General features: G+C 42.4%; 1 protein-coding gene across 4 annotated transcripts in view; it reads right to left on the reverse strand.

Moving 5' to 3' along the window:
• Positions 1-3,725: 3,725 nt before the first annotated feature.
• Positions 3,726-27,169, reverse strand: part of mib1 (MIB E3 ubiquitin protein ligase 1) — a 185,627-nt gene continuing 162,183 nt past the window's right edge. Inside the window, exons 16-22 of one of the 4 annotated variants that reach the window (XM_084326843.1) lie at positions 13,084-13,265; positions 10,699-10,888; positions 9,791-9,869; positions 9,199-9,357; positions 6,947-7,015; positions 4,784-4,884; positions 3,726-4,618 (exon numbers count right to left, since the gene is read on the reverse strand). In XM_084326843.1, coding sequence (XP_084182969.1) covers positions 4,478-4,618; positions 4,784-4,884; positions 6,947-7,015; positions 9,199-9,357; positions 9,791-9,869; positions 10,699-10,888; positions 13,084-13,265 — 921 coding nt within the window. In that variant the 3' untranslated portion in view covers positions 3,726-4,477. Of the gene's footprint in view, positions 4,619-4,783; positions 4,885-6,946; positions 7,019-9,198; positions 9,358-9,790; positions 9,870-10,683; positions 10,889-13,083; positions 13,266-27,169 lie in introns of all 4 variants that reach the window. The other 3 variants (XM_084326842.1, XM_084326841.1, XM_084326840.1) reach the window with 3 other exon arrangements.

Consider the following 27,169-nt stretch of genomic DNA (forward strand, 5'->3'; position numbering starts at 1 on the left):
CCGCAGGATCAGACCCAGGCCAGAGGGGAGATAGTGCCGTCTCCAGCACCCCGATGCTCAGTCAACAGGCCAGGGCAGGGCTGCAGTCAGGCAGACAGAGTGATGGACGACCGGGCCGTCTGTTAGCCACCTCACACACACCTCTGCCCAGGACGCCCATCAGTGGCTTTTGGTTGGAGATTTTTTACAGAAATTGAATATGGTCACGTGCCGTGGTGTGAACTAATATAAACTTTAACAACCATAGTGACAAGGACTGTCTGGGGTGAGGAGTAATAATGTCAAATACAGAATCCCTGCACTGTATCAAGTGTTCCAAGAGTGTCAAAGCAAACATGGGCACGCGACTTAACCCGGACTGACACGGCAGGATACTATACAAGACCGGTGCTGAAGGCTCCAGTCCCAGAGGCAGGCTGAGTGAGAGGCCGACAGCTTGATGAATGTCTCGGTATAAAGAGAGGCACATAACGCTGCTGTAGTGCGTGCGCCTGCCAAGCCCACAGATGTCCAGGTTATGAATGGGCCGCTCAATGAGCTCCAACATAAATGGCCTTTGGTTATGATTTCTTAAGGCTAGGGAGACGGCTCGCGAGATGTCCCGCTGTCACATAGCTCACCGGAGAAGATGCATCAACTCCATTTGGGTCTCTAGCGAGTCTCTCGTGGTCTGTCTCTCTACTCTTTCTAGTGTTTTTTCCTCTATCCTCCCCTTCTCTCCCTCACTGATTAACATAGCCGACTTATCGCATGCTGCTTGCTGAGTCATTATTGAGCGTTAGCATTTTCAATTACTCTTCCACACCTCCCTGCCGTCTCCCTGCCTCTCCAGTGAGTCAGACACTGCACGGCAGGGGAAAGGCAACAGAATGCTAATTCTTAAGTCTTCTCGTCAGAGCTAAACTAACACAACTGAAAGCCAACAAGCAAAGAAAACGATTCAACCCGACGATGATGACGGCAAAGAAAAAGACGAAAGCTTTGTAATGTCACACGGTTGATTTAGAAGTTTTTTTTTTTATTTCAGCTATATGGTTGTTTGAAAAGCACTTATTAGCAATACAGAGTGAACGGCTTTCATGATACATGTTGTACTGCATACATCAAACATTCATGCCAAAAAATATTAAAAAAAGGGGGGGGGAAATACCACCGACACCTTTTTCCCCCCATCTGGACAGTTAATTAACATTTGAAAACAAGGTACAAAATAGGCCTTTCATAACAACTGTAACAAGACAACACTACCATAAAACATATTAGTGCTTCTAGCTTCAAATGTTAACACGGATCAGTGAAATGAATAGAAACCGCTAGTCAAAAGTATGAAGCTACTTTCTGTCCTAAAAAATTGCTCGTTTGCATGGGCCTCCTCCCCCCTCTGCGCGAGGAGGCGAGCGAGTTAACCTCGCTGATTCTTAACAGAGGTAACTGCCTTTTTTAAAACAGGTAAGGCAAAGCTCCGTGATGGAACCCTTCACTTTGTTCCCAAATAAACACTGGTAGAAACTAGAAAGATACATGATAATCTGGACAAAAGAAAATTCATCATCGCATAAATGAACAGGTTTAGGTTTTGCAAGTTCAAAAAAAAATTAAAATAAAAAAAAGGTTTCGAATGGCAATTGCTAGAAAGCCATCAACAACAACAAAACAATAAAAAGCAAACAAATCTCAACGTTTAATATCAAAGCAGAATACTTGGGAGATTTTGAGGCTACATTTGACAAGAGGCAGTGATACCTATAAATCCTATTCTTGGGCACCGATACAAAATAATTTACTCTCTACATTTTCATCTTTGTGTTCTAATAATAGATTGTACACTCTAGCTCAATAAATGTCAATTTTTTTTGTAAAAGGAAATACATTTAAATTAAAAAAGAAAAAAAAGTAATACAAGGTAAAGAGCACCTTATCCCCATTACACCTCTTTTAACAAGGAAATAACTTTTGGAAGCAAATGGCACAGAGTAATCAATGGTAATTAGCAATCCTTATAGAATCATTCAGATCTTTTTTTGTCAGACAATACCACCTATAGTCTTTAAAAAAAAAAAAAAAAAAAAAAAAAAAAAAAAAAAAATGCTTAACAAGTAGTGACGTGACACTTGTGTTATACAAACGGGTCATGTAGTGTGAATTCGTGTTCTCCAGCTAACAGGTACACGAGAGGGCCACTTCTCACTAGACAGGAAGCCACAGGAGTTAGTGTTTGTCTTGCTTGAAGTCGCAGCCAAGGAGGTGGGTGTTGCAACAGTGCGCCGCTGTTCCTGGTACAGCTTGGTAAACATGGCGCAGGTGTGGCGGTGTGCTACCTTGCCATTGGACTGCCTCTTTCACTGCCTTATCAGTGAGCTGAAGTGGACCTCCAGAGTCAGTACAGGGGGGGGGGGGGGGGGGGGTGTTGTTGGGAGAACACTTTAGCTTTAGTCTGAATCAGCTTTTTTCTTTTCATCCTAGAGAGGACACAGGCAAGTGCAAAAACTGTCAACTTCGGTCAGCTGGAATTAAGACAGCAAAGAGAGCAGGCACACACCGCATGTCACGGCGTCCCGGCTCAAAAAAGACTCACTGGACCTCCCGAATGGCACACAGCATTGTTTTTAGGAACAAGTGTCACAAACGTGTCAAAACTGTGATGAAATGTTAAGTACCAAATATTCACATCAGTAGCTTCCAATACCAATATGCTTGCATAAGAGATTACAAACAGAACTGAAAATGAATGGAGCTTTAGCTGGCATAAGACGCCCCCATTCGATAGAAGTGTCAAAGTGGACATTACATCATGGGTGATGATACAAGCCCGACCTTCCGCCCACCATGACACAGTCCCTCTGCATCCCAAACCACAGTCTGGACTTCAGCCTTCCAGGTCTACATCCAAGGCCACAAGTCCAAGGATCCGCCACAGATTCAACGATAACAAGAGGATTTACATATTAAGTAGAGAGGCCAAGACGGCACAAGGAGGGAGAGAGAGCGAGAAGGGAGCGTATTAGTGAAGCAAGCATCTTCCCTGACACCAGGGGAATCCTTGGGAGGGGGGGCAATTGCTACAGGCTGCAGCTAAGATATACACAACCAAGAATAGAACTGCTGAGTGTTGATTCTTCATACTTTCATGTAACAGCTTTCCATTTGTACTGTAGCAGAGTGGCCTATTGGCACTGCCCCTTTAAGACAGGCAGTCTAATTGCCATATAGGACTCAGCTGAGTTGATTGCAAGAAGTGAAGCAGAGCAAGTGGAGCAGAGCAAGTAAGCAGAGTGGAGAGCAAGAAAAAGACAGAGACCAAACTTGAGTTAAGGAAACAAAGAAAGCAACATTAACAAGTAGATTTGGAGGAATCAGTAACAGAGTTCTCATGTATCCAGTGGCATGATATGACCGATCAGAGATCCCTGCATCACCATTGAAGAGAAGACACCAGTGAAGAGACCATGAAGAGAAGACCTTCATATTAAATGAGCAAAATTAAAGCTTACCGTCAATACCAGTTAGCCTCTTGGTAACCTCCACTACAAAAAATGTGCATGTGATAAGGTTTAAATAAGAGGCAGGCAAACTGCATTTAGTGAAATGATATGATATTGCCATTTTTCACTTGTGTTCTATGTATCCGTTTTGCACTTAATTATTGAATACAGCATATATCATTTCACTAAATACTGTTTGCCTGCCTCTTATTTAAACCATATCACATGCAAATCTTTTGTAGTGGAGGTTACCAAGAGCTAACCGGTATTGACAGTAAGCTTTAATTTTGCTTATTTAATTTATTGACGGGTTTAGCCTGTCTGGCGCTCAAAGCACCATTATAACATTTAAATTTAGATTATATTGGGCTGACCACTGCTACAGTACACAATCATAGTGCTTAAGAGTCTCTTTTCTTAAGTGTGTTGTAAGACATTTATGGGCACCCTTGGCTGGCAGACATGGGAGCAGAGGAGAGCAGCAGGTGGTGTGGTTGTGGGGATGTAGATAGGCTTGGTGTAGGCTGATGGGTCAGGGCTTGGTGTAGGCTGATGGGTCAGGGCTTGGTGTAGGCTGATGGGTCAGGGCTTGGTGTAGGCTGATGGGTTAGGGCTTGGTGTAGGCTGATGGGTCAGGGCTTGGTGTAGGCTGATGGTTAGGGCTTGGTGTAGGCTGATGGGTCAGGGCTTGGTGTAGGCTGATGGGTTAGGGCTTGGTGTAGGCTGATGGGTCAGGGCTTGGTGTAGGCTTATGGGTCAGGGCTTAGGGCTTGGTGTAGGCTGATGGGTCAGGGCTTAGGGCTTGGTGTAGGCTGATGGGTCAGGGCTACAGTAGGTGTAGGCTGATGGGTTAGAGCTTGGTGTAGGCTGATGGGTTATGGCTTGGTGTAGGCTGATGGGTTAGGGCTTGGTGTAGGCTGATGGGTTATGGCTTGGTGTAGGCTGATGGTGTAGGCTGATGGGTCAGGGCTTGGTGTAGGCAGAGATCTAGGGATCTAGTAGAGGAGGATGCGGCGCTCAATGGCCTTGCGGCAGATGGGGCACTCGCTCATGCGGTCCCCGCACAGCTGGCAGGTTCCATGGCCGCACATGAAGATCATGTTCTTCAGACGGTCCAGGCACACCGGACACATGGTCTGGGGAGGGACGGATTCAAAACCATTACAACTTGTTGATTGTTGTGGCAAACAATTTTTATTTCAAGTTTTAAATAATGTATTGGGATCATTATTTGGTATCACCAGTTTAGCCTGGGCTGAAACAGAGACGTATGGCCTCATGATGTGCGGTGATGCTCTGACCTGCTCCTTGATGTCCTGGAGCTGCTGCTGAAGCTTCTGGACGTCAGCGTTGACGTTAGTGTTGTCTTTGTCCCTCTGAAGGCCCGGGATATTTCCACTGGCTGTTGGGACCACAACACAACGAAACAAAACACAACAAAAGACAACACACGCATGTTGAGAAGATGGAAGGAAACAAAACTGGAGAGAGAGAGATGATGAAAAGATAATCATATTAAACCTCCTCTTTGTTGTGTGATGCTCTCTGTGAAGCGCTCTCTCTACCTTTCTGAACCAGGCTCAACAGTTCTTTTAAACCCCCCCCCCCCTTCCCTTTTCCTCCGTTTTTCTCCCATCCCAATGTTAGTCGTTATGCCAATTCCCAATCCCCTTCCTGGTCGCTGTGCACCTACCCCCTACGGTCGGTCTGGGAGAGTGGAGGCTATCACATGCTTCCTCCGACACATGTGTAGCCAATCAACCGCTTCTTTTCACCTGGCAGCGTGGACTCTCACTTTTCCTCGCTGAGCAGGCGCCCCCACCGAACTGTAGGAGTCGCTGTTTACAACGACCAGGACCCACCCACCGGCTTTCCCACCCACCGGCTTTCCCACACTGCCAATTGTGTTAGTACGACGGCCGGCCAAGCCGGAAGCAACGCAGAGAGCTGGGCTCGATACCAGTATCTCCTGTGTTGGTGGCGAGCGCCTTGCCCACTGCGCCACCCGGCCGCCCTCAGGCTCAACAGTTCTATCTGAATTAGGTGTTGTCATAAAAAAAACATGCACTAAAACCTCTCCTGCTTGGCATTCCCTTCAGTGACTGCCTCATCAGCATTCTACCTTGGCTTGAGAACTCACTCTTCTACCTTGAAGTTAATTGACTGGCTAAACTAAATTAAAACATAAATTGGCATGGGCCGGCCCCTTCTACTCTTGGCACTGCAGCACGGTCGACAGGATGCACACGTTGAGGGTAAATTAGCCTGAATAGATTACCCAAGCACTCAACAAGAATTAGCTGGACCAGGGCCCTGTTGGCGACAGGCTGTCCAGCCAAGATCTGTCTGAATGCAGAGCGCCTGTGCGTTTCTTGGCGTGTGCATCACATGTATATCAGGATCTAGTGTTGAGGGTGTGAATATATATATGACTGAAAGAAAAAAGGGTGGGTTTAAGAGGGGGGGGGCAGCACTGTGCTAGGGCGAGACTCTTAAATCATTCCCCACCAACAACGATTATACTCGTTATTGGGAGCCATTCTTTGAACACCAACAACGAGTATACTCGTTATTTGATAGTTTTTCCTTTTTTCCCCCCGATTTTAATATTCTATTCAATGTCAGGGACCCGTATGTTGCCGTTAGAAGGCATACTGCGACCCCGAGGGTGCAGTACCGACCAGATCCTCCCAGGTGGCAGTATCGAGAGTGCAGTAAACCGCGTTCCAGATCCTGTGTTACACTCAAATGTCTCCGGGCGCAGTTTTCGAGTCGAGCGGCTGTCCCAATTGCATTGAAGCGCGTCAAATGCCCCCGATCCATATGTTGTGGTGGGTTATGTCGTGGACCAGATGGACATCAGATGGACCAGATGGCGATCAAACAATTGGAATATTATTTTTGGAATACTCCCGATCACAGGTAAGGACTATCTGACGTCAATTCTAGCTTGATCGTGCAATATTTGTATACCGATCCAGCTGATCAGCGTTTTTGTGTTCAATACGAATGCCGTTACTGGCAATCAAATAATCAGAACCCCACCCCCTTTCATGCATTCATGATGAAACATAATACCTATTATATACATTTGATTTGGGAATAGTAGTGTGTCCAGGCAAGAAACGCCAATGTTTATAGTAGAATTCACGTATAAGGCTATAACTCAGCCTTTTGGGAATTACCCCAGACCACTCTGAAATTATACTTATATTCACCACGGGATAACGCGCGAACGTATGCATGGGGAAATTATCTCTTTTTGCATCTTGGACGGAAGAAAGTCAATGTCAAATGACCATAGTATTGTCCCCATAGCTAGAATATAGATATAGCTCTACAAACAAGGTGACGCACTCTTATCTTTAAAGTGTGGCATAGCTACAACGGGACCCGTCTAATCCCCGGCGCTGAATGAGTTAATACTACATGACTAGGGAGGGGGAGGATGGAAGTATACTTACACCAACTTAGCACCAGGTTGTTGGGCTGGAGAAGATCCTGCGATCCCCCTGCCATAGAGTTAGTGCTCCCTGCTGAGAATAACCAGTCACATTGTTATAGCAGGAGCCCTCCTCGCCAGCTCAACAGGTGGCCTGAGGAGCACGGACTACTCACTACTGGCTCTCAAGGGGAGGCTCAGAGAGGACAGCTAGAGGAGACTAGCAAGTCAGAAAAAAACAGATCAGAGATAGAAGTAAAAGGGAGAAAGAGTCTTCTGCAGAATAGATTAAAAAAAAGAAAAAAGCTTTTAGCTGCAACCAATTGCTTTTTTATTTCTGCTAGCGGCCAGCCCTTTAGCACGAGACACAGGGTTAATGGCTGTGGTTTCTGGGTTAGAGGAGCATTATGGAGGCCTAATAAGACACATAGGCCTCGGGGCGCTAAAAACAACCATGCTGAATTATGAATCCTGGCGTAACACTACTGCTACTACGTTCATGTTCTCAGTGCCGTCTCTAACTGGCACCGCCACTGGGATGAAGGGAGGGGAGAGACACTTTCGATGCTGCCCCTTGTGTTAAGAGTGTGTGTTTGTGTGTACTCAACAGAGTGAGATTTGTATTAGCTTCTGCTTCAGGTCTGTGTGTTGAGAGTGTGTGTGTCAACATACTGACACACAGCGAGACCTTTTGGAAAAGTAAATCCTGAAAATACACGATGTCAGTGAATTTACAACAGTTTCCCTTTTAACTCAACATAAAATACAGAAAGCACAACAACTGCACTAGTAAACAAGGGGTGATAGAAGATTGTGGACAGATGGTGAACGCAACCAAAAACACACACATATAAATTAAATACACCTTATATTTCTAAACTAACAGGCATATTCACAGCATCACTCTTTAACTAGGAGAATGTAAATAGAAATAGAATAAATAGAAATCCCATGAAACTGGAAAAACTAGGCTTTTTTTTTTTTTTTTCATCTTTGGGATATCCGCCAATGGGTGATTCATTCAGTGAAGGATTTCTGTTTATTTAACCTATGAGTAAATCCATTTTGTGTGTAACAAAAAAATCAATGTGAAAATAAAAATTAATTCATTACATCCTCATTCATCCCCTCCAGTGCACCAAGGGACGCTACTTAAGGCGGCAATATGTTTGAATTGATTTTCATATTACCTCAGCTGTTAATTAACACGTATCATCATAACCCAAAAGCTACCAGAGCTTCTCTGAATGCCCTGCGGTTTATAGTGGTGTTATAATCTGGCACAAAATATTATCTTTCAGATGAGTTTTTCATTTCTTTTTTGAATAGCACACAATTAGAATGAATATGAAATCAAAATGTCTATTCTGCATGGTTGTCAAATGATAGGTCAGTGGCCAGAGGAAGACAGAAGAGGTTTGTGATGAAAGATGTGCAACTCAAAATCCTTCCTCCGTTGGAGGCCAATTCAGAATTTAAAATATACGTGAGGTCATCGTCCATTACAGTCAAATTGTAGCGCATGCGTTCTTCAGTAGTGCCTTGTGTTGGAGGAATGACATGTTCCAATTGAATGCGATAATAATTAAAACACTCCAGAACAGTCGGTACAAATACAATGCAAAGTCATTGGAAAGAAAATGTTTCACTCTACAGTAGGCGGCACGCTACAGCTTCACTCTAGGTGGCGTGGCTGAAAATGTTTCACAGCTTTAAGGAGAAATTGGCCTGCCGTGACGGAGCAGATGAGGGCATATCATCACAATATGAAATAAGACTAGTGAATGTTCTGTGGCCTATAGATATTAAACAAGTTACCGGTACTTTTAGAAATAGTCCCATTTGTGTCAAATAACAGAAACGTTGAGACCAAATACTCCATCATGCCTTCACACCAGTCTTGCTTGTTATCAACTATTAAACGGACGTTAATAATTCCCTCTGCGGTGTATCTGAACGCAGCATTACAAGAACATAAGTTCTCGTCTTTCTCTGGAGAGGAGACTAGGCTAACAAACCCCCTCATGACCTCAAGGAGGTGCCCGTGTGCCCGTGTGTATGTAGGGCAAACGCTCAACAACACATATCAAACAATGACAACAGAAAAATGTTATGCATGAGCGAGACAGCAGCAAAGCAAAGGAAACAAAAACAAAACTCTAAAAGCATTAACCGAATGATTTGAGAAGTGAGGCGTGAGCAGGAAACGTAAGAGGAAAGAGAGAAAATAGAAAACGAGGGAATTAAAAGGGAACGTGTGGAAGATTCACTCACTAATGTCATCATCATCATCATCATCATCATCATCATCATCATCAGCGGCATCATCATCATCATCCTCCATACCTTTCCCTCCACAGCACAGTACGAACGGGGTGCGCTGTTCCACCACCGCCCGGCACTGTACGCACTTCTTCATGAGGCTGGCACAGTCTGGAGGGAGGGGCGGGAGGAACAGGGTTACTATGCCTTCCTTGCTTCACCTTTTCATTTGCTTTGCTTTTCAATCAATGTATTAGTTCATTCTCAGAGTGGGTTTTCTAGCTTCAATTCCGTTTTTTTTATCACATTTAAAAAAAAAATTAATATATTTGGCGCATTTGCCAGGAGCGAGATTTAAGGTGTTTCAAAATCGGTATTGTCTAAAACAAACACAATACTTTTTGAAGGCAATTGACTCGCATGTAGACACCCCAGTCTCAATAAACATATCCGCCAATAACATTATTTCTTCATCTATAATAACCTTCCACAGGACAACTAGGGCCAAACTATTTCTGGGGCAGCTAACTTGACCTGAGGCAGTAGACGGGACGACTGAGAAAGTCATGGTCATGATGCTGAGGGGAAGGGGGGCGGGACTTACTCTCACAAGCGCACATGTGACCGCAGGGCTGGAACAGCACGGACGCCTTCTTGTCGGAGCAAACGACACACTCCTCGATCTGTGTGTTGAGGCAGCGAGACAACAGTGAAAATGTCAAAGACTGAACGGAACCCACAGCTCTCACACGTTTCTGGCTCCCAACTAAATAACATTTATAAAAAGTACTCTATAGTACTACCGCGTGTCCCCAGAGATGGTTTAGCGGTTAAGACCCCTGTCTCCCTCTCAAGTCTTCTGTCTCAATAAAGAAGAAACACTGAGGCGGAGTGGACCACCCATTCTCCTCTTATAACAAGGACACAGTGTCATACATGTGAAGCCAACTGGTCTTACACAAAGTGCACTGCCTGTGAGCCACCACTAGGGGGCAGAGTGGCTAGCCAAGAGTGGTAAATGGTGCATTTATATAGCGCTTTTATCCAAAGTGCTTTACAATTTGTTCCTCACATTTGACCCATTCACTCACACATTCACACACCGACGGCGGAGGCAACCATGCAAGGTGCCAACCTGCTCACCGGGAGCAGTTAGGGGTTAAATGTCCTGCTCAAGACACTTAACCCCTAATTGCTCCCGATAAGCAGGTTGGCACCTTGCATGGTTGCCTCTGCCATCGGTGTGTGAATGTGTGAGTGAATGGGTAAAATGTGAGGAACAAATTGTAAAGAGCTTTGGATAAAAGCGCTATATAAAAATGCAGCCATTCCACACGCTGCCCCGGGAGGAGCGGGAATCAAACCGGGAAGCTCCGGATTACCAGACGACTGCTCCACCTCCCGAGCCACTGTCGCCCCGCGAGTGAGTGACTGAATGACTGAATGTGGTAGAGGTGCTTGGCATCTAAAAACGGTAAACACTGTAAACATGTAAACCTTTTCCTCCGATACCTTGGTTCTGGACTGGACCTGGTCCTTACAGATGAGACACTTCTTGACGCGCGGCGAGCAGAGGGAGCAGGTGGCGATGTGGCCGCAGGGCCCGAACAGGGTGTCCCTCTTCATGTCCGAACACACCATGCACTCCTCCAGCGACTCCATGTTGCTGCTCAGAGACGGGCTGCGGGAGCCCACCTGACCGCTGAAGGACACAGTGTCAGTGTGGGAGAGAGGGAGAGGCCGCACGGCATATTGATAGAGACAAAGGGGACGGACGTGGAGGGAGGGAGGAAGGAAGGGGCTGAGTGATAAAATGAAGCTCCACAGGGGAAAGTTTCTGGAAAACGTTGGATGTTTTCTCTGAGACAGTGTGATGGTTTCTCTTCGTGGTGTTGCACTGGTTGAGGCCGGGTGACGCATCGACATTGTTCATTGTCTATGTGCGTTATCGTATAGTTAAACAATTTTTTTTTATTATTATTATTTTCTTTTTTACTTGTGATAAGTAAGCGGTTTTTTTGGTCCGAAAAATGAATGTGGGGAAAAGAAAGCTAAATTTAAGTGTTCAAGAATTCTCACCCAATGATTTCTGACATATCGGAGGATGTCATTTGAAAAGTACAGTTTCATTTTGATACTGTATCACACATTTACATTTAGCTGACACTTATATCGCAACTTGCAAGTTCTGTACAGCAAGTCAGCAGGAATACAATCCACTTTATTTATAGAGCACATTTAAAACAACAAAGTTGACCAAAGTGCTGTACAAGTCCACAACATAATAATAATAGGAAGGGTACAACTCTGGCAGCTAAGGGTAAAGTAAGATTGTTCGTCAAACAGTGTTGAACTGAGTCCTACAGACTTGAGTGCATATTAGCATTGTAGGTAATAATATAGGCAAGGTAGATTCCTTAGTAGCAGAGTGCATACTAGTAAAATACTAGGTTAGTAGTTTATTTAATTTTTTCAGATATATTGATTATCACATGTCCCATTATCATGCAGTCCAATATCATCAAACATTTAATTGTGATTTTCCATACTTGAGCGGATATATGTATCACTGTCAAAAAAAAGCCTTTGTGAACATTGGGGTATTTATCTTTTCCATATGGCCCAGACCTAGGCTAGACATTTACTTTATACCGGTGAGTACTGTAGTAGCACACCCATCCAGTGTGTATAAAGGCTTGGTTAGGTTAAATTGATATATATATATATATATATATATATATATCGTGGGGGGGGCACAATGTTCTTTCGAGAGCTCCCAGAGAGTTAACAGGCTGATATGCAATATTTAATAAGGGGACAATCATCCTGTCAATTATGGGTGTTGGAAGGACATTCTGGTCTGTTTGTTTTCTACTCAAACTAGACAGCAGATCTCAGTGCACTTTCTTTTTTTAGCATTTGGATTTTCTTATGTATGTATTTATTCATTCATTAATTTGATTGTGTACAAAAAAATTAAGAACAGTACATTAATTCTTCATTTAAGGCAGGAATCTGTTCATGTCACTGTCTAGCTTTAAAGCCCCTGGCAAAGTAAATCCCTGATTGGCATTTAATTGTGTAATTTGGGATCTTATAGGAAACACTTAAAAAGTACAAGAACATTGAAAATAGCTATGTAACTCTTTAGAATAAGTCTCTCTCCCTTCCCACATCACTGCGTTGCAGTTAGGCGCGGCTAAACAAGGAATCTTATTACATAAATATATTCTGCGTCATCTCCTGCACCAATGAGAAAGATGATTGATGTGGGCCATCTTGCCAAGCTTCCAATCGTCTCCCCCAAGGGGGAAACAATGCACTGCACTTTTCTTTGCTTTTAGCTAGATTGAGAATTCAAATTAGCCTGGCGTGGTTTGAAAGCTACTGTGTTAAACTAACTAAAAGTGCAGCAAAGCTAATGCTAACCATTTCATGTAAGTGGATGGAAAATGCTACAACATAGATTTGGGTGGTCTATTAGTCTAACCTAGTTTGCTAGTTAGTTGATTACCGTAGTCACGCTTTCTAACTTAGTAGGGTACATCGATTTGGTAGTTTATTCCATGGCAGCTAAATGTTTTTAAATGGAAAATAATGGCACTGAAAGAGAGCTGTCAATCAACCGTGATCTGACCACACCCCCAAGACCATCCTAAGGAAAGGTCTGAGCAGCCAAACAAGCTGTTTTGAGCTGGGTTTTATAATAGTTATAAACACCTTTTTTAATTTTTTTTTATGTTGGTGGATGCTTAATATGACACTCAAGTTTGATATAATATATACATTTTAACATTTTTAGGTTTTAAAGTTTTCAGAGGCTTTAAAATGTTGGAATATCAAGATATTGAATACTGGCACAAAATATAGATATTGGTGGCACTCTGGTTTGTTTACCTGGTCTTCTCCTTGTGGCACTTGGCCAGAGCCTTACAGAGGCTGGGGTCAGGACAAAGATCCAGAGGGGACTGGCCCTTTTTGTTGCGAATGGTCAGGTCTGCTCCGTTAGCCGCCAGGAAGCAGGCGATGGATGCCGCGCTCTTCTTCTCTGCCCCCTGGGTACCCAAGCCCATGATCAACTGTAGGGACACACACAGAAATTTGTTAGAAACACATCAGACTCGTTCACACTTAACATTCCTTTAAAAAGATGAATACAGTGATCAAAAAGTAATCGCTTTAATGAAAATATTTCTTCCTGGCACATCCACGCAGCAGTAGCTAACCAATGCCTATGGTCTCACCTGATTAGGTCTGTGTTTATGACACTGCTTGAATCCATCAACTGTTGATCAGCTGATTCCCCCTGCCCCAGTGGAAGTTATACTGATTCTGTATAGCCAGCAGCAGGTTATCCTCAGGGTCCGCGGTAGCGGCACACAAGATGCTTTAACATTACAGAGGCTAACAGAGAGGAACAGTCTCATGGATGAATACTAACATTATTACAGAAACTATTAGAGAGGAACAGCCTCATGGATGAATACTAACATTATTACAGAAGCTAACAGAGAGGAACAGCCTCATGGATGAATACTAACATTATTACAGAAGCTAACAGAGAGGAACAGCCTCATGGATGAATACTAACATTATTACAGAAGCTAACAGAGAGGAACAGTCTCATGGATGAATACTAACATTATTACAGAAACTAACAGAGAAGAACAGCCTCATGGATGAATACTAACATTATTACAGAAACTAACAGAAGAACAGCCTCATGGATGAATACTAACATTATTACAGAAACTAACAGAGAGGAACAGCCCCATGGATGAATACTAACATTATTACAGAAACTAACAGAGAGGAACAGCCTCGTGGATGAATACTAACATTATTACAGAAGCTAGTAGAGAGGAACAGCCTCATGGATGAATACTAACATTATTACAGAAGCTAGTAGAGAGGAACAGCCTCATGGATGAATACTAACATTATTACAGAAACTAACAGAGAGGAACAGCCTCATGGATGAATACTAACATTATTACAGAAACTAACAGAGAGGAACAGTCTCATGGATGAATACTAACATTATTACAGAAACTAACAGAGAAGAACAGCCTCATGGATGAATACTAACATTATTACAGAAACTAACAGAGAGGAACAGCCTCATGGATGAATACTAACATTATTACAGAAGCTAGTAGAGAGGAACAGTCTCATGGACGAATACTAACATTATTACAGAAGCTAACAGAGAGGAACAGCCTCATGGATGAATACTAACATTATTACAGAAACTAACAGAGAAGAACAGCCTCATGGATGAATACTAACATTATTACAGAAACTAACAGAGAGGAACAGCCTCATGGATGAATACTAACATTATTACAGAAACTAACAGAGAGGAACAGCCTCATGGATGAATACTAACATTATTACAGAAGCTAATAGAGAGGAACAGTCTCATGGATGATTACTAACATTATTACAGAAACTAACAGAGAGGAACAGCCTCATGGATGAATACTAACATTATTACAGAAGCTAGTAGAGAGGAACAGCCTCATGGATGAATACTAACATTATTACAGAAGCTAGTAGAGAGGAACAGCCTCATGGATGAATACTAACATTATTACAGAAGCTAGTAGAGAGGAACAGTCTCATGGATGAATACTAACATTATTACAGAAACTAACAGAGAGGAACAGCCTCATTGATGAATACTAACATTATTACAGAAGCTAACAGAGAGGAACAGCCTCATTGATGAATACTAACATTATTACAGAAGCTAGTAGAGAGGAACAGCCTCATGGATGAATACTAACATTATTACAGAAACTAACAGAGGAACAGCCTCATGGATGAATACTAACATTATTACAGAAACTAACAGAGAGGAACAGCCTCATGGATGAATACTAACATTATTACAGAAACTAACAGAGAGGAACAGCCTCATGGATGAATACTAACATTATTACAGAAACGAACAGAGAGGAACAGTCTCATGGATGAATACTAACATTATTACAGAAACTAACAGAGAGGAACAGCCTCATGGATGAATACTAACATTATTACAGAAACTAACAGAGAGGAACAGCCTCATTGATGAATACTAACATTATTACAGAAGCTAGTAGAGAGGAACAGCCTCATGGATGAATACTAACATTATTACAGAAACTAACAGAGGAACAGCCTCATGGATGAATACTAACATTATTACAGAAACTAACAAGAGAGGAACAGCCTCATGGATGAATACTAACATTATTACAGAAGCTAACAGAGAGGAACAGCCTCATGGATGAATACTAACATTATTACAGAAGCTAACAGAGAGGAACAGCCTCATGGATGAATACTAACATTATTACAGAAGCTAGTAGAGAGGAACAGCCTCATGGATGAATACTAACATTATTACAGAAGCTAGTAGAGAGGAACAGCCTCATGGATGAATATTACTAACATTATTACAGAAACTAACAGAGGAATAGCCTCATGGATGAATACTAACATTATTACAGAAACTAACAGAGAGGAACAGCCTCATGGATGAATACTAACATTATTACAGAAACTAACAGAGAGGAACAGTCTCATGGATGAATACTAACATTATTACAGAAACTAACAGAGGAACAGCCTCATGGATGAATACTAACATTATTACAGAAACTAACAGAGAGGAACAGCCTCATGGATGAATACTAACATTATTACAGAAACTAACAGAGAGGAACAGCCTCATGGATGAATACTAACATTATTACAGAAACGAACAGAGAGGAACAGTCTCATGGATGAATACTAACATTATTACAGAAACTAACAGAGAGGAACAGCCTCATGGATGAATACTAACATTATTACAGAAACTAACAGAGAGGAACAGTCTCATGGATGAATACTAACATTATTACAGAAACTAACAAAGAAGAACAGCCTCATTGATGAATACTAACATTATTACAGAAGCTAATAGAGAGGAACAGCCTCATGGATGAATACTAACATTATTACAGAAGCTAGTAGAGAGGAACAGCCTCATGGATGAATACTAACATTATTACAGAAGCTAGTAGAGAGGAACTGCCTCATGGATGAATACTAACATTATTACAGAAACTAACAGAGAAGAACAGCCTCATGGATGAATACTAACATTATTACAGAAGCTAGTAAAGAGGAACTGTTTGCGAAGACGCTCTCTGATTGGCTAGGCGAAGAAGAAAATACCCTCTCTGATTGGTTTAGCTCCGAAGGGTCTCTTCCGCCTTGTACTAGTGTTGTCAAAAATATCGATTTTTCGATACATATCGATTCTGAATATTTAAAAGTTTCAATACAAATTTCCCGCAATATCGATACTTTCTGCAATATCGATTTTCAAAAAATATATATATATTTTTTTTTTCAAGAGTCACCTTTTATTTTGGTGAAAGTTAGATTTGCACTTTATTAATCCCAATAGGGAAATTCATTCTTGTTTGATGATCAAGAGGCACCTTTTATTTGTTTTAAGTGAAGTTTGGTGAAAAAGCAAGTTATTGCACTATTCATCTTTGTTTGATCAAGAGTAACCTTTAGTTTTATTATTATATATTTTTTTTAAATGAAGATTGGTGAAAGTTAGGTTTTGGTTTGATTTTTTTTGTGTCAAATAAAAACAAAATGTTATTTGAATGATTTCTAGTTTTCAAGAAAAAAAGATCTATTAAACTCGTAAATCGGATTTAAAAAAAAAAATCGCAGATTTAATTTTTGGGCCATATCGCCCAGCCCTAAAACAAAGGGTTTTAAAAGTGTTATATTTCTCTTCTCTTATAATACCAGAGAGAAGGTGAGGAGAATCGACCAGCAACATTTGATGATCTAATATATGTATTTATGGCTATAACTCATGTTCTATGGAATGCTGCAGAAAACGATAAAAACATATTTATACTTTAGACCGTATTTTAGTATGAATGTGTGAATGAAAAAGTAGAACGTTGCTACATCCTAAACGATAGATACTTGATGTTGAATGGGCCATAGTAATGTCAATTTAGCAATACAATTTAAAAAGTTATAGCCCTGAAAAGAAGGGGAACATCTCCATAGATTTACAGTACTGGCAGAGAAGGGATTAAGATGAGAATAATCTCCGGCAGATAAAGGGTTAAGGGGATTGCAGACCAGAGAAAGACTTTTGTCTTGTTTACATCAGGGTCCTCCATTTTCAATTCATCATAACATATATGACATATTTATTACCTTTTTTCAACTGCAAAGTAAAACTTTGTCAACATGTTTTATCTAATAAAATAAAGTTCAGTCTGTTCATCTCACTTCAACAATTTTTATTGCAGAACATGGTATTTTCTCAAGCAGACAGATGTAAACACTGTAATCTGTGTTGCATGTACCTGACAAACTGAACTATTTGTATTACAGTCATATTCCAACTTAACTGAATGCACACGTGTGTGTGTGTGTGTGTGTGGACTACTGTACTATTACAGGTATTGAAATGAACAATGCAACTTCCTTATACATTTTATTTGTATGAATAATTAAATATCAATATCGCGGGAAATGAGTATTGAAACATCAATATTTTTGACAACACTAATGCTTAGGCATTCTTTCGAAGTGGTTATGCTTAGGTATTCTTTCGAAGTGGTTATGCTTAGGCATTCTTCGACGTGGTTATGCTTAGAGTTAGCCAATCGGAGAGGGTCTTTTTCTTCTTCGCTGCAATCAAAGAGCGTCTTCGCTCACAGAGGCTACGGAAAAAAATTACGCAGTTCAGACAGTGTGTCAATGATCCCTTTCTGTCCTGACTCGTGCTGTGGGGGAGGGGCTCTTCCAAAGCAATCGCAAGCAGATCCGCTGCCTCAAAACCTAGTGTCCAGTAAACAAAGTGATGGGATCATTGCAATTATTCCATTCCATTACGATCTATGGAAAAATACTGGATTCTTTTGGAAATGGGCGATGTTCAGCATGTAATAAACTACAAATTACAGTGTGTAGAAACAAACGCCTTTTTACATGCTGTACTGCAAATAGTTTGTCAAATGAGCCATACCATTTTCCCCATAGCTATAATATAGAATATACAAATAGCTCCGCAAAGATCATGAATTATCGCGACAAGCCGGCCTACTGATCGCAGGATGCGCGGCCAGCATGGCAGAGAATGAGTTAAAGGTATTGCCTTTATTGTACACATGTCTTAAAAGCATGCAGTAAATCAGTTTAGTAGAGCACACGTCATTGTCTTATCACGTTATCTTGTATAAAATAAATGCTATTTCTCAAGAGAATACACTACATTTCAAATGAATTTGATGACTTTGCCATCTATATAAACATTCTTTAGATAAATTAAATAGTATCCCCCAAAACTGTCTTAGTTAGTCATGAACTGTTATTTTGTGAAATTCTCCCATTGACCGCAATTCATTCTACGCTCACTGTTCTTCGAGCGCCCTCTGCTGGCAAAACGAAAGTCAGTCCTCTTTGTATTAGAATAGAAACCCTCTTTGATAATAATACCCCTGTCATTTGGTAAGGACTCTTGGCTTTAATATCATTCAGACGAGTTCAGAGTCAAATTCTGATGACCCATGTCAAAGTAGTATCAGAGCGCCACTAATTAGCCAATCAAATACGCCTAATCAGACCTCATCACGTGTCAGGCAGCGGAACATTTGACAACACCCTCCCTATTCCATTTCTCCCCCTCTCCTCGGACTCAACGCCTCACTCGGCTGGTCCACTTCTAAGTCTCTCTCTCTCTCTCTCTCTCTCCCTCTCCCTCCCTCTCCCTCTCTCTCCCTCTCTCTCCCTCTCTCCCTCTCTCTCCCTCTCTCTCTCTCTCTCCCTCTCTCTCTCCCTCTCTCTCTCCCTCCCTCTCTCCCTCCCTCTCTCCCTCCCTCCCTCCCTCCCTCTCTCTCTCACCCTCTCACCCTCTCACCCTCTAGCAATTTAGCCCCGTCTGTCCACGTCTGTTCATCTTCAACCAGTGGCCTTTACATCTGTGCTGATGGAGCCATCAGGCCGGCTAATTCAATTCTCATCTTGTAGGAGGGAGGGGAGGAGGGGGAGGTATGAGGAGAGTGACCCAGCCGCTCATGTCTCAATTAGACCCCGCTGTCTCTGTCTGTTCCGCTCCCCTCCACCAGGGGAACCGTGGGGGGCAGGAGGGGTAAGAAGAGGAGGAGGAGGAGGAAGGGAGAGGGGGGGGGGTGGAGAAAGAGACAGAAGTGATGTGACAGTCAAACTGTGTGAGATTAGTGATGTGGAGTTTAACGTGGATGGGTTCAAGTGAGACGTGGCCCCTGGCGACCGCTGGAGAGCGGCGACGCTCAGGCTGGCGGAGAGGCAGCAGTTAGTTCTGGTTGGACCGCTCTGTGGCAGCGTCGGGCTGCCGTCTGAGTGACAGGTCGGGCGGCCTAGTGATGCAGATGACTGGCGGGGGTTTTAGCCTCCCATCTCGCCGTGATCTGTCATCATTTCCTCACACATCACAGAGACACTGGATCACACACACACTTCTCTTCATGCAGGTGACTGTATCGTTCCCTGTAAAGGCTCTCACTTCAAATAATGATACATGACCGCACCTCTGAAACAATCCGGGGGCCGAAATCGCAAAAGCAAAGCAGTCATACCGACGCGATTTGGGATGATTAACCCGATTTTTCAATGTGTGAGTATTTTATAATAAATCACAAGATACTAGTGCCTTAACACTTTGGGTGCCACGCCTCTTGCGGGAAGTTATCGCCTCATGCCAACCATTAGACCCATGTAATCGATCACCTTGTTTGTAGAGCTATAACCATATTCTATATTATAGCTATGGATACAGTACTATAGTCATTTGACACTGGGTTTCTTCCGGTCAAGATGCAAAAAAGAGAAAAAACGTCCATCCATACGTTCCCGTGTTATACCGTGGTGAATATAAGTATGGTTTTAGAGCGGCCTATTGTAATCCATGAAATGCTGAGTTATAGTCCTACACGTCTATTACATTGTAGACGCTAGCGTTCCTCGCCTGAACCCGCTATTGTTCCGGATTCAAATCCACATTATCGGTATTATGTTCCATCATGAATGCATGAAAGGGGGGGGGGTCGTTTCTGATTGTTCGAGCGTCAGTAACGGCATTCGCATTGAACACTAAACACGGTTACCAGCCCGATCGCTTTGAAAGCATTGCAGGATCAAGCTAGGATTGACGTCAAATCGCTCTTACCTTTGGCCGAAAGTAATCCAAATCGCCATCTGGTAGATCCAATCCCCATTTGCTCGACGTTATAAACGACCATAACATACGGATCAAGCATAGTTGACGGGCTTCGATGTAACCGGCTGAACTGTGCGCCTCCCAGAGAACAAAAAATTAAATCCTATGTTACAATGTTATGTTAGAAATGTAGCTCGATACCGCCGTCTGGTAGGATGCAGCCGGTACTGCACCTTCAGATTCCCACTATGCATTTTTCAGCCAACACACAGCACCCTGAGATTGAATAGGGTATTAAAATCGAAAAAAAGGAAAAACTACCCAGAAACAAGAATAGTCGTTTTTTTGGCACTGAACTGTTGGCGCACAGAAGCGAGAATTCTCGTTTTTGGCAATTAATATGTTAATGATAAGGATAAGCGCTCAATGAAGAAACCCAATCCTATTGCCAAAAGAAGGTCTAACATACCTATGCATACTTATAGTAATGGATCTACACACTATGAATGTATTACATAGCCATTAATGGCCCACACACAGCATTGCCAACTTCAACAGAACCGTGCCCCATCAAGTGAGCTCCAAGTGTTGACAATGCCGATGCTACAGTACTCTACCACATGGCCCCTAATGGCCACCACAACTCAACATGTAGATAGATAGATAGTGAGAGCCAGCATATCACCAGTAGGGATGGGTATCGTTAGGATTTTATCGATACTACTACTCTTATCGATACTGCTTAAGGGTTCGGTACTTTATCGATACTCTTATTGGTTATTTTAGATGATTATTATTAAAAAAAAAAATGTATACATTTATTATTTGAACGGCTTAAGGCTATATCTGTACTTGATGTTTGTTTGTTGTGTTGCATATTTGAAATAAACTTCAATCAAATCAAATCAAACCCCCCCTCTTAACACATTGGTTGCCAACAACGAGATTTCTCGTTATTTAATCGTTATTTCTTTTATTAGCGATATCCATACATTTTTCATCCGTCGAGCCTGACGTTATCATTGGGAATGGCTCTGAGCTCGAAAAGGGCAAATACCGCCCCCCATCGTCTCCCGGATGGTAATGCACATCATTGGATTGGATTGAGTGAAAAAGTGCATCAGAGAAAAACTCCGGTCCAGGGTTTCCCCATCTCTGGTAAGCAGTGTCTGTTACCAGATTCACTGGCGAGGCTCGGAGCAGCTTTCGATTATGCGTTTCGGACTATAACGTTGGATCAATAAACACAATCAATATTTAGAATGGCGATCAGGAATTGCATTCCTCTTTTTGCAGAACATCTGATGGTCTGAGGTAAGGAATCTATGTTACCAGTTTTGGGTTAATCAGAGTTGTTTTTCACAGCGTTCACAACGTCTGTGTGTGTGTGGCGTTAGGCACGGCACGAATAAATGATTTTCAGCCCGCTTTTGTATCGTGCATAAGAACACAAATACTCGATAGTCTAGCGTTTATTTGAAAACGATTCATAAATCAGCCGGAAAATGACAACGTGTTTTGTGTATTCCAGTAAATGGCTATTTTCGCAGAATCTTTTTTTCTTTCTAGAACTCTCCAAAACTATACTTGTATTCAAAACAGTATAAACGGAAATGTACTGATGAAAAAACAATCCGCTTCGTACATGTTGACTGCAAGCAAGTCACGGGTGTATTAGACACATAGCCATAATTTAAGATATAGTTTAATCGCGGGGCGGCTAAGTGGCGCAGTGGGCAAGGCGCTCGCCACTAACGCAGGAGATGCTGGGATCGAGCCCAGCTCTCTGCGTTGCTACCAGCTTGGCTGGTCGTTCATACTAACACAATTGGCAGTGTTAGGGGTGGGAAAGCTGGTGGGTGGGGATTGGACGTTGTGGACAGCGACTCCTACAGGTCGGTTGGTGCGCCTGTACAGCAGAATCAGGAAGTAACGGGGGCAGCCTGAGCCTCCCACGTGCTACTCCTCGCCACTGAGAGATTGCGCTGTACAGGTGAAAAGATGCGACGGCTGCCTCCTCGTGTACCGGAGGGGACACGTGATGCAAGGCTTCATCCTCACTGCATAGTCTAGCAACGTTCGAGACAGGTGAGGGGAGAATTGAAGGGAGAATTGGCGAGGCGAAATTGGGATGAGAGAAAAATAGAAAAATAAGGAGAAAAAGTGGATTAAAAAAATATATATGGTTTAATCGCTCGCAAATGTGCTTGTCCTCCCATTGATTAACACTTTGGTCGCCAAAAACGCCTTACCACTTCATTCCCCGCCATGCTCATTCTGCCAAAGGGCACTGAAAGGGAGCTGTCAATCAACCGTGATCTGACCACGCCCCCAAGACCATCCTAAGGAAAGGTCTGAGCAGCCAAACGAGCTGTTTTGAGCTGGGTTTTATAATAGTTATAAACACCTTTTTTAAATTTTTTTATGTTGGTGGATGCTTAACACTTTCTCTGCCAAGGACGCCTAAACTCGTCATTCCCCGCCATGCTCATTCTGCCAATGACGCCGTAACACGTCATTGAGATCAATATTTCAAAATTTCAATATATCAATATTTCTCCCCCGGAGACTTGAGATCTACTGTTGATCCCCTCTCAACTCTCCAACGGTTCAAGAGCGCCATCTGGTGGCCGATCGGCGGATCGCCCAAACCGGAAACAGGAAACGGAAGCTGGTGCTCATTCCAATTCGGTCCGATCACTCGCTAATAGTCCCAGGACTCGAGCTAGACACAATGGATAGCAATCCGTTACCAATAACTCGATAAACAACATGATTTGGACGTATATACTATTATACAACCTGGAGATGGATCGCATATTTCTACATCCCATAATAGGAATATTTCTGCTCCACGCCCATCGCCCAACGCTACGAGGAAGCTACGGTGAGATTCAGCGTTTTTTTTTTTAACGTGTTTGATATAAACTGCTCTGATGATCATATCACCCACTAGATGAATCATCTAAAGTTGGCCACGGAATTATAAACGACGCCCCCCCCCATCCGGTCAACATCAGATGATAAGTAGTAACTTCTAGAAGCACGTCCATTTGACATTTTTTATCTCGCGGCGATCGCTATCAAACTGTATTTGATCATCAATATAATGCATTTAGGGCTATAAATCACGTTCTGGAGAATGCTGCAGAAAACGATAAAACATACTTATACTTTAGACCGTATTTTAGTATGAATATGTGAATGAAAAAGTATAACGTTGCTACACCCTGAACAATAGATACTTGACGTTGAATGGGCCATGGTAATGTCAATTTAGCAATACAATTTAAAAAGTTATAGCCCTGCAAAGAAGGGGAACTTCTCCATAGACAAATAGAGCTGGCGTGGGATGGTTTATTATGAATATAAGCCTGGCGACCAAAGTGTTAACGTGCTGGCATCCAAGCGATAAATCGTCATATCCGGCTGGCAACCAATGTGTTAAAAACAAAAACCTGTGTTTAACCTAGCCATCTATAAAACATCATGCTAAAACTGTGAAACAAATGTCCTACTCCCCTAAAGAAAGAAATGCATAGCAAACATGACTCAGTTATCCAATAGTGCTGCTGCTTTTTATTTTGTTAAAATCTTTTAGTTAATAAGACTAAGACGGGGCACCGGTTGAGAGAGTGAACAGTTTTAAGTACCTCAGAGTCCACATATCCGAGGACTTGACATGGACCTCACACATTGACAGTGTTGTGAAGAAGGCACAGCAACACCTCTACTTCCTCAGACGCCTAAGGAAGTTCCAATTCAGTCAGAAGATCCTTAAGAACTTCTACTCATGCACAATAGAGAGCATACTGACTGGCAATATCACCTCCTGGTTTGGGAATAGCACAGCACAAGACCGTTGCAGACTACAGAGAGTGGCCCGCTCAGCCGAACGCACAATTGGAGGGGGCTTCCCACTCTCCAGGGCATTTACAACCAGCGGTGCATGGGCAAGGCTAAGAGAATTATCAAAGACTCGAGCCACCCAAACAACTGCCTCTTTGAACTGCTGCGGTCAGGCAAGCGATACAGGAGTCTCATGGCAAGCACAGAAAGACTCAGAAGAAGCTTCTATACCCAGGCCATCAGGATGCTCAACGAACAATAACACTATGTAACAACCATCAAATGCACTCACAGCACACACATCCACACGCACACACTCACTTTAAACATACAACTCACTGAAGCACCCACTTTAACCACTTTAGTACACCTAAGCACACTTTATATTTATCAGTAAAGAATTTGCACTACAACCCATACCTCATTACACCTTACTGTAAATTATATTGTACCTAAATTGTACCTCATCCCACTTCTGCTTTGCACTGTATAGTATATTGTATGGTAACTCAATTACATCTACTCTACATAGAGCATTGTATATATGTATATACTGAACATTTTTGTCTACGTACTTGACTTCTATTTTATACTTGCTATACTTATTTTATTATCTATTTTTGCCTAGCACAGTCTCTGGAGCGAAACAGAAAGAAGCATTTTGTATAAAAGTATTCTGTACTTCTGTATGACAACTAATAAAGAAACTTGAAACTAACAGATTGCAGAATGGGTATAATACAGTACAGCTCAATACACACAATTGTTAAGGGGATGCAGACCAGAGAAATACGTTTGTCTTGTTTACATCAGGGTCACCCATTTTCAATTCATAGTGGTACACTCTGTTAGCTCCGTAGCTAATCCGCTCCTAGACTACCGATAGCAGTACCAATAACGTCAGAGCTCATCAATACTAAAAAAAAAAAAAAAATGTACACGAAAAATATATATCAGAATGTGATAACGTCACGGTGACCAAATGCGTCCACATTTTTATAGGATTCTATCACATTTTCATAACAATATCGAATATTACTTACCCTGCGCCGTTTTCATTGAGGCTTCTTACAAATTAACGACGCTTTATGTTGTCCTTTATATGCCGATTATCATTAAAATCTTAAATTGTACCATATGTCCCCCTTTAGACAACATATGTAACGCTACCAGCGCACTTTTGTTAAGATAATTAGTTTACCATTCGCGGTCGCTATACTGAGGTCGCATTAATAGTTTACCACTGTTCAGATCACGTCGAAGAATAGACGCATCCCAGTGACCTGTGCTAAGGGTCTTGGGAAATGTATTGTAGTTTTCAACATTTTCACCTTTTAATTTTAAACCAATGCTGCCATCTACAGACAACAGAAAGTGTTGTCTATAGTCACCTTGAGAGGCACTTCCGTATACACCGTCACCCAAAACACATTCTAGAGATTCCCACTTTTTACTGGGAATGGGGCGTGGCCATATTTGGTCCCAGACAATAAGAGTGGCTGCGATTGGTCTACGTTTCGTTATATATCAGAATACCACAGTACTATGTTGTGTTTACAATAATTCGAAAGTCACGCGCGAACACAGGTCACAACAACACAGTCTAGTGAGATGAGGACGGGTCACCGTCATATCAGGAAATGAATTAGTCATGCAAAAAAGAGTTTGTGAGTCACTATTCAATCACCCATCTTATTTCATAATACAACGTTTCTGAATGGACGTTTGGATTAAACCAAGTGTATGCAGTGATACTGATGCTTTCCCAGCTAAACACAAGTTTCTTAACATTACACAGGTAAGTTATGCACAACGTTATTTAAGCTATGCAGAGCAGCTCTTTAGCTTGCTAACGTTAAGATAGCAGGAGCCGTCGGCCAACAAAGATGTTTCAACAAATGTATTCACAAAATGGATTATCATCCAAACGTTATTGAAGCCTCCCGTGACCAGTGTAAATGGTAAATGGCTGCTTTTTTATATATCGCTTTTATCCAAAGCGCTTTACAATTTGTTACTCACATTTTACCCATTCACTCACACATTCACTCACACATTCACACACCGACAGCAGAGGCAACCATGCAAGATGCCAACCTGCTCATCGGGAGCAATTAGGGGTTAAGTGTCTTGCTCAAGGACACATCGACACGCTGCCCGTGAGGAGCGGGAATCGAACCGGGAACCTCCGGATTGCCAGACTGCTCTACCTCTCGAGCCACTGTCGCCCCTGTCACCCCGACGTAGTCAGTACTCTTAATAATCGCAGCAATGTGCGCATATGCGCTACGTTATATGAGTAAATGTGTGCTAAGACTCGACAGTACTGAACAAGAAAAAGCATTTAGGAGCAACTTTTTTGCATGATTAAAAACGATGGTTCAAACGTCCGTTCGAAAAACGTTGTTCGAATCCCAAAAACAGGCTTACGTTGAAAACAGAACTATTACTGATAACAATATCACAGGTTAAACAGTCTTAACCCTTTGTTTACTTTGGCCCCCAGCTGACATTATTTCTCCTCGACCAAATCCACTGACTTACTTTCAATGCTTCTTCCGACAACTAATTTACCACGTTTCGCAAACTCTACCCAGGAAACCCAAACTATCCCAATAATGATGCATCCTACTTCTACCCTAGAAGGATATCCTAGCTTTCCATCCTCGCTGTTCAGTTTCTGCTGACAAATCTGCCACATCTAAGCTTTTTCCTTTCATAAGCCTCCTCCACTGAATACTCCCAGGGCACCGGCAATTATAAAATAAACTATCCGCTGACTCGCAGACCATGACACCAGGTCAGGCCTCAAGTTACTGCTAACTATCTCTTGTGGAACAACGAGTCCATCTGCATCTCAGAATCATTATCTGCCTTTATGTGGTTTGACTCATGCCTGCCTAAACTCTACCTCCTCTA

Source organism: Notolepis coatsorum, assembly GCF_963971535.1.
Source record: "Notolepis coatsorum genome assembly, chromosome: 13".
NCBI classification, from domain to species: Eukaryota; Metazoa; Chordata; class Actinopteri; order Aulopiformes; family Paralepididae; genus Notolepis; species Notolepis coatsorum.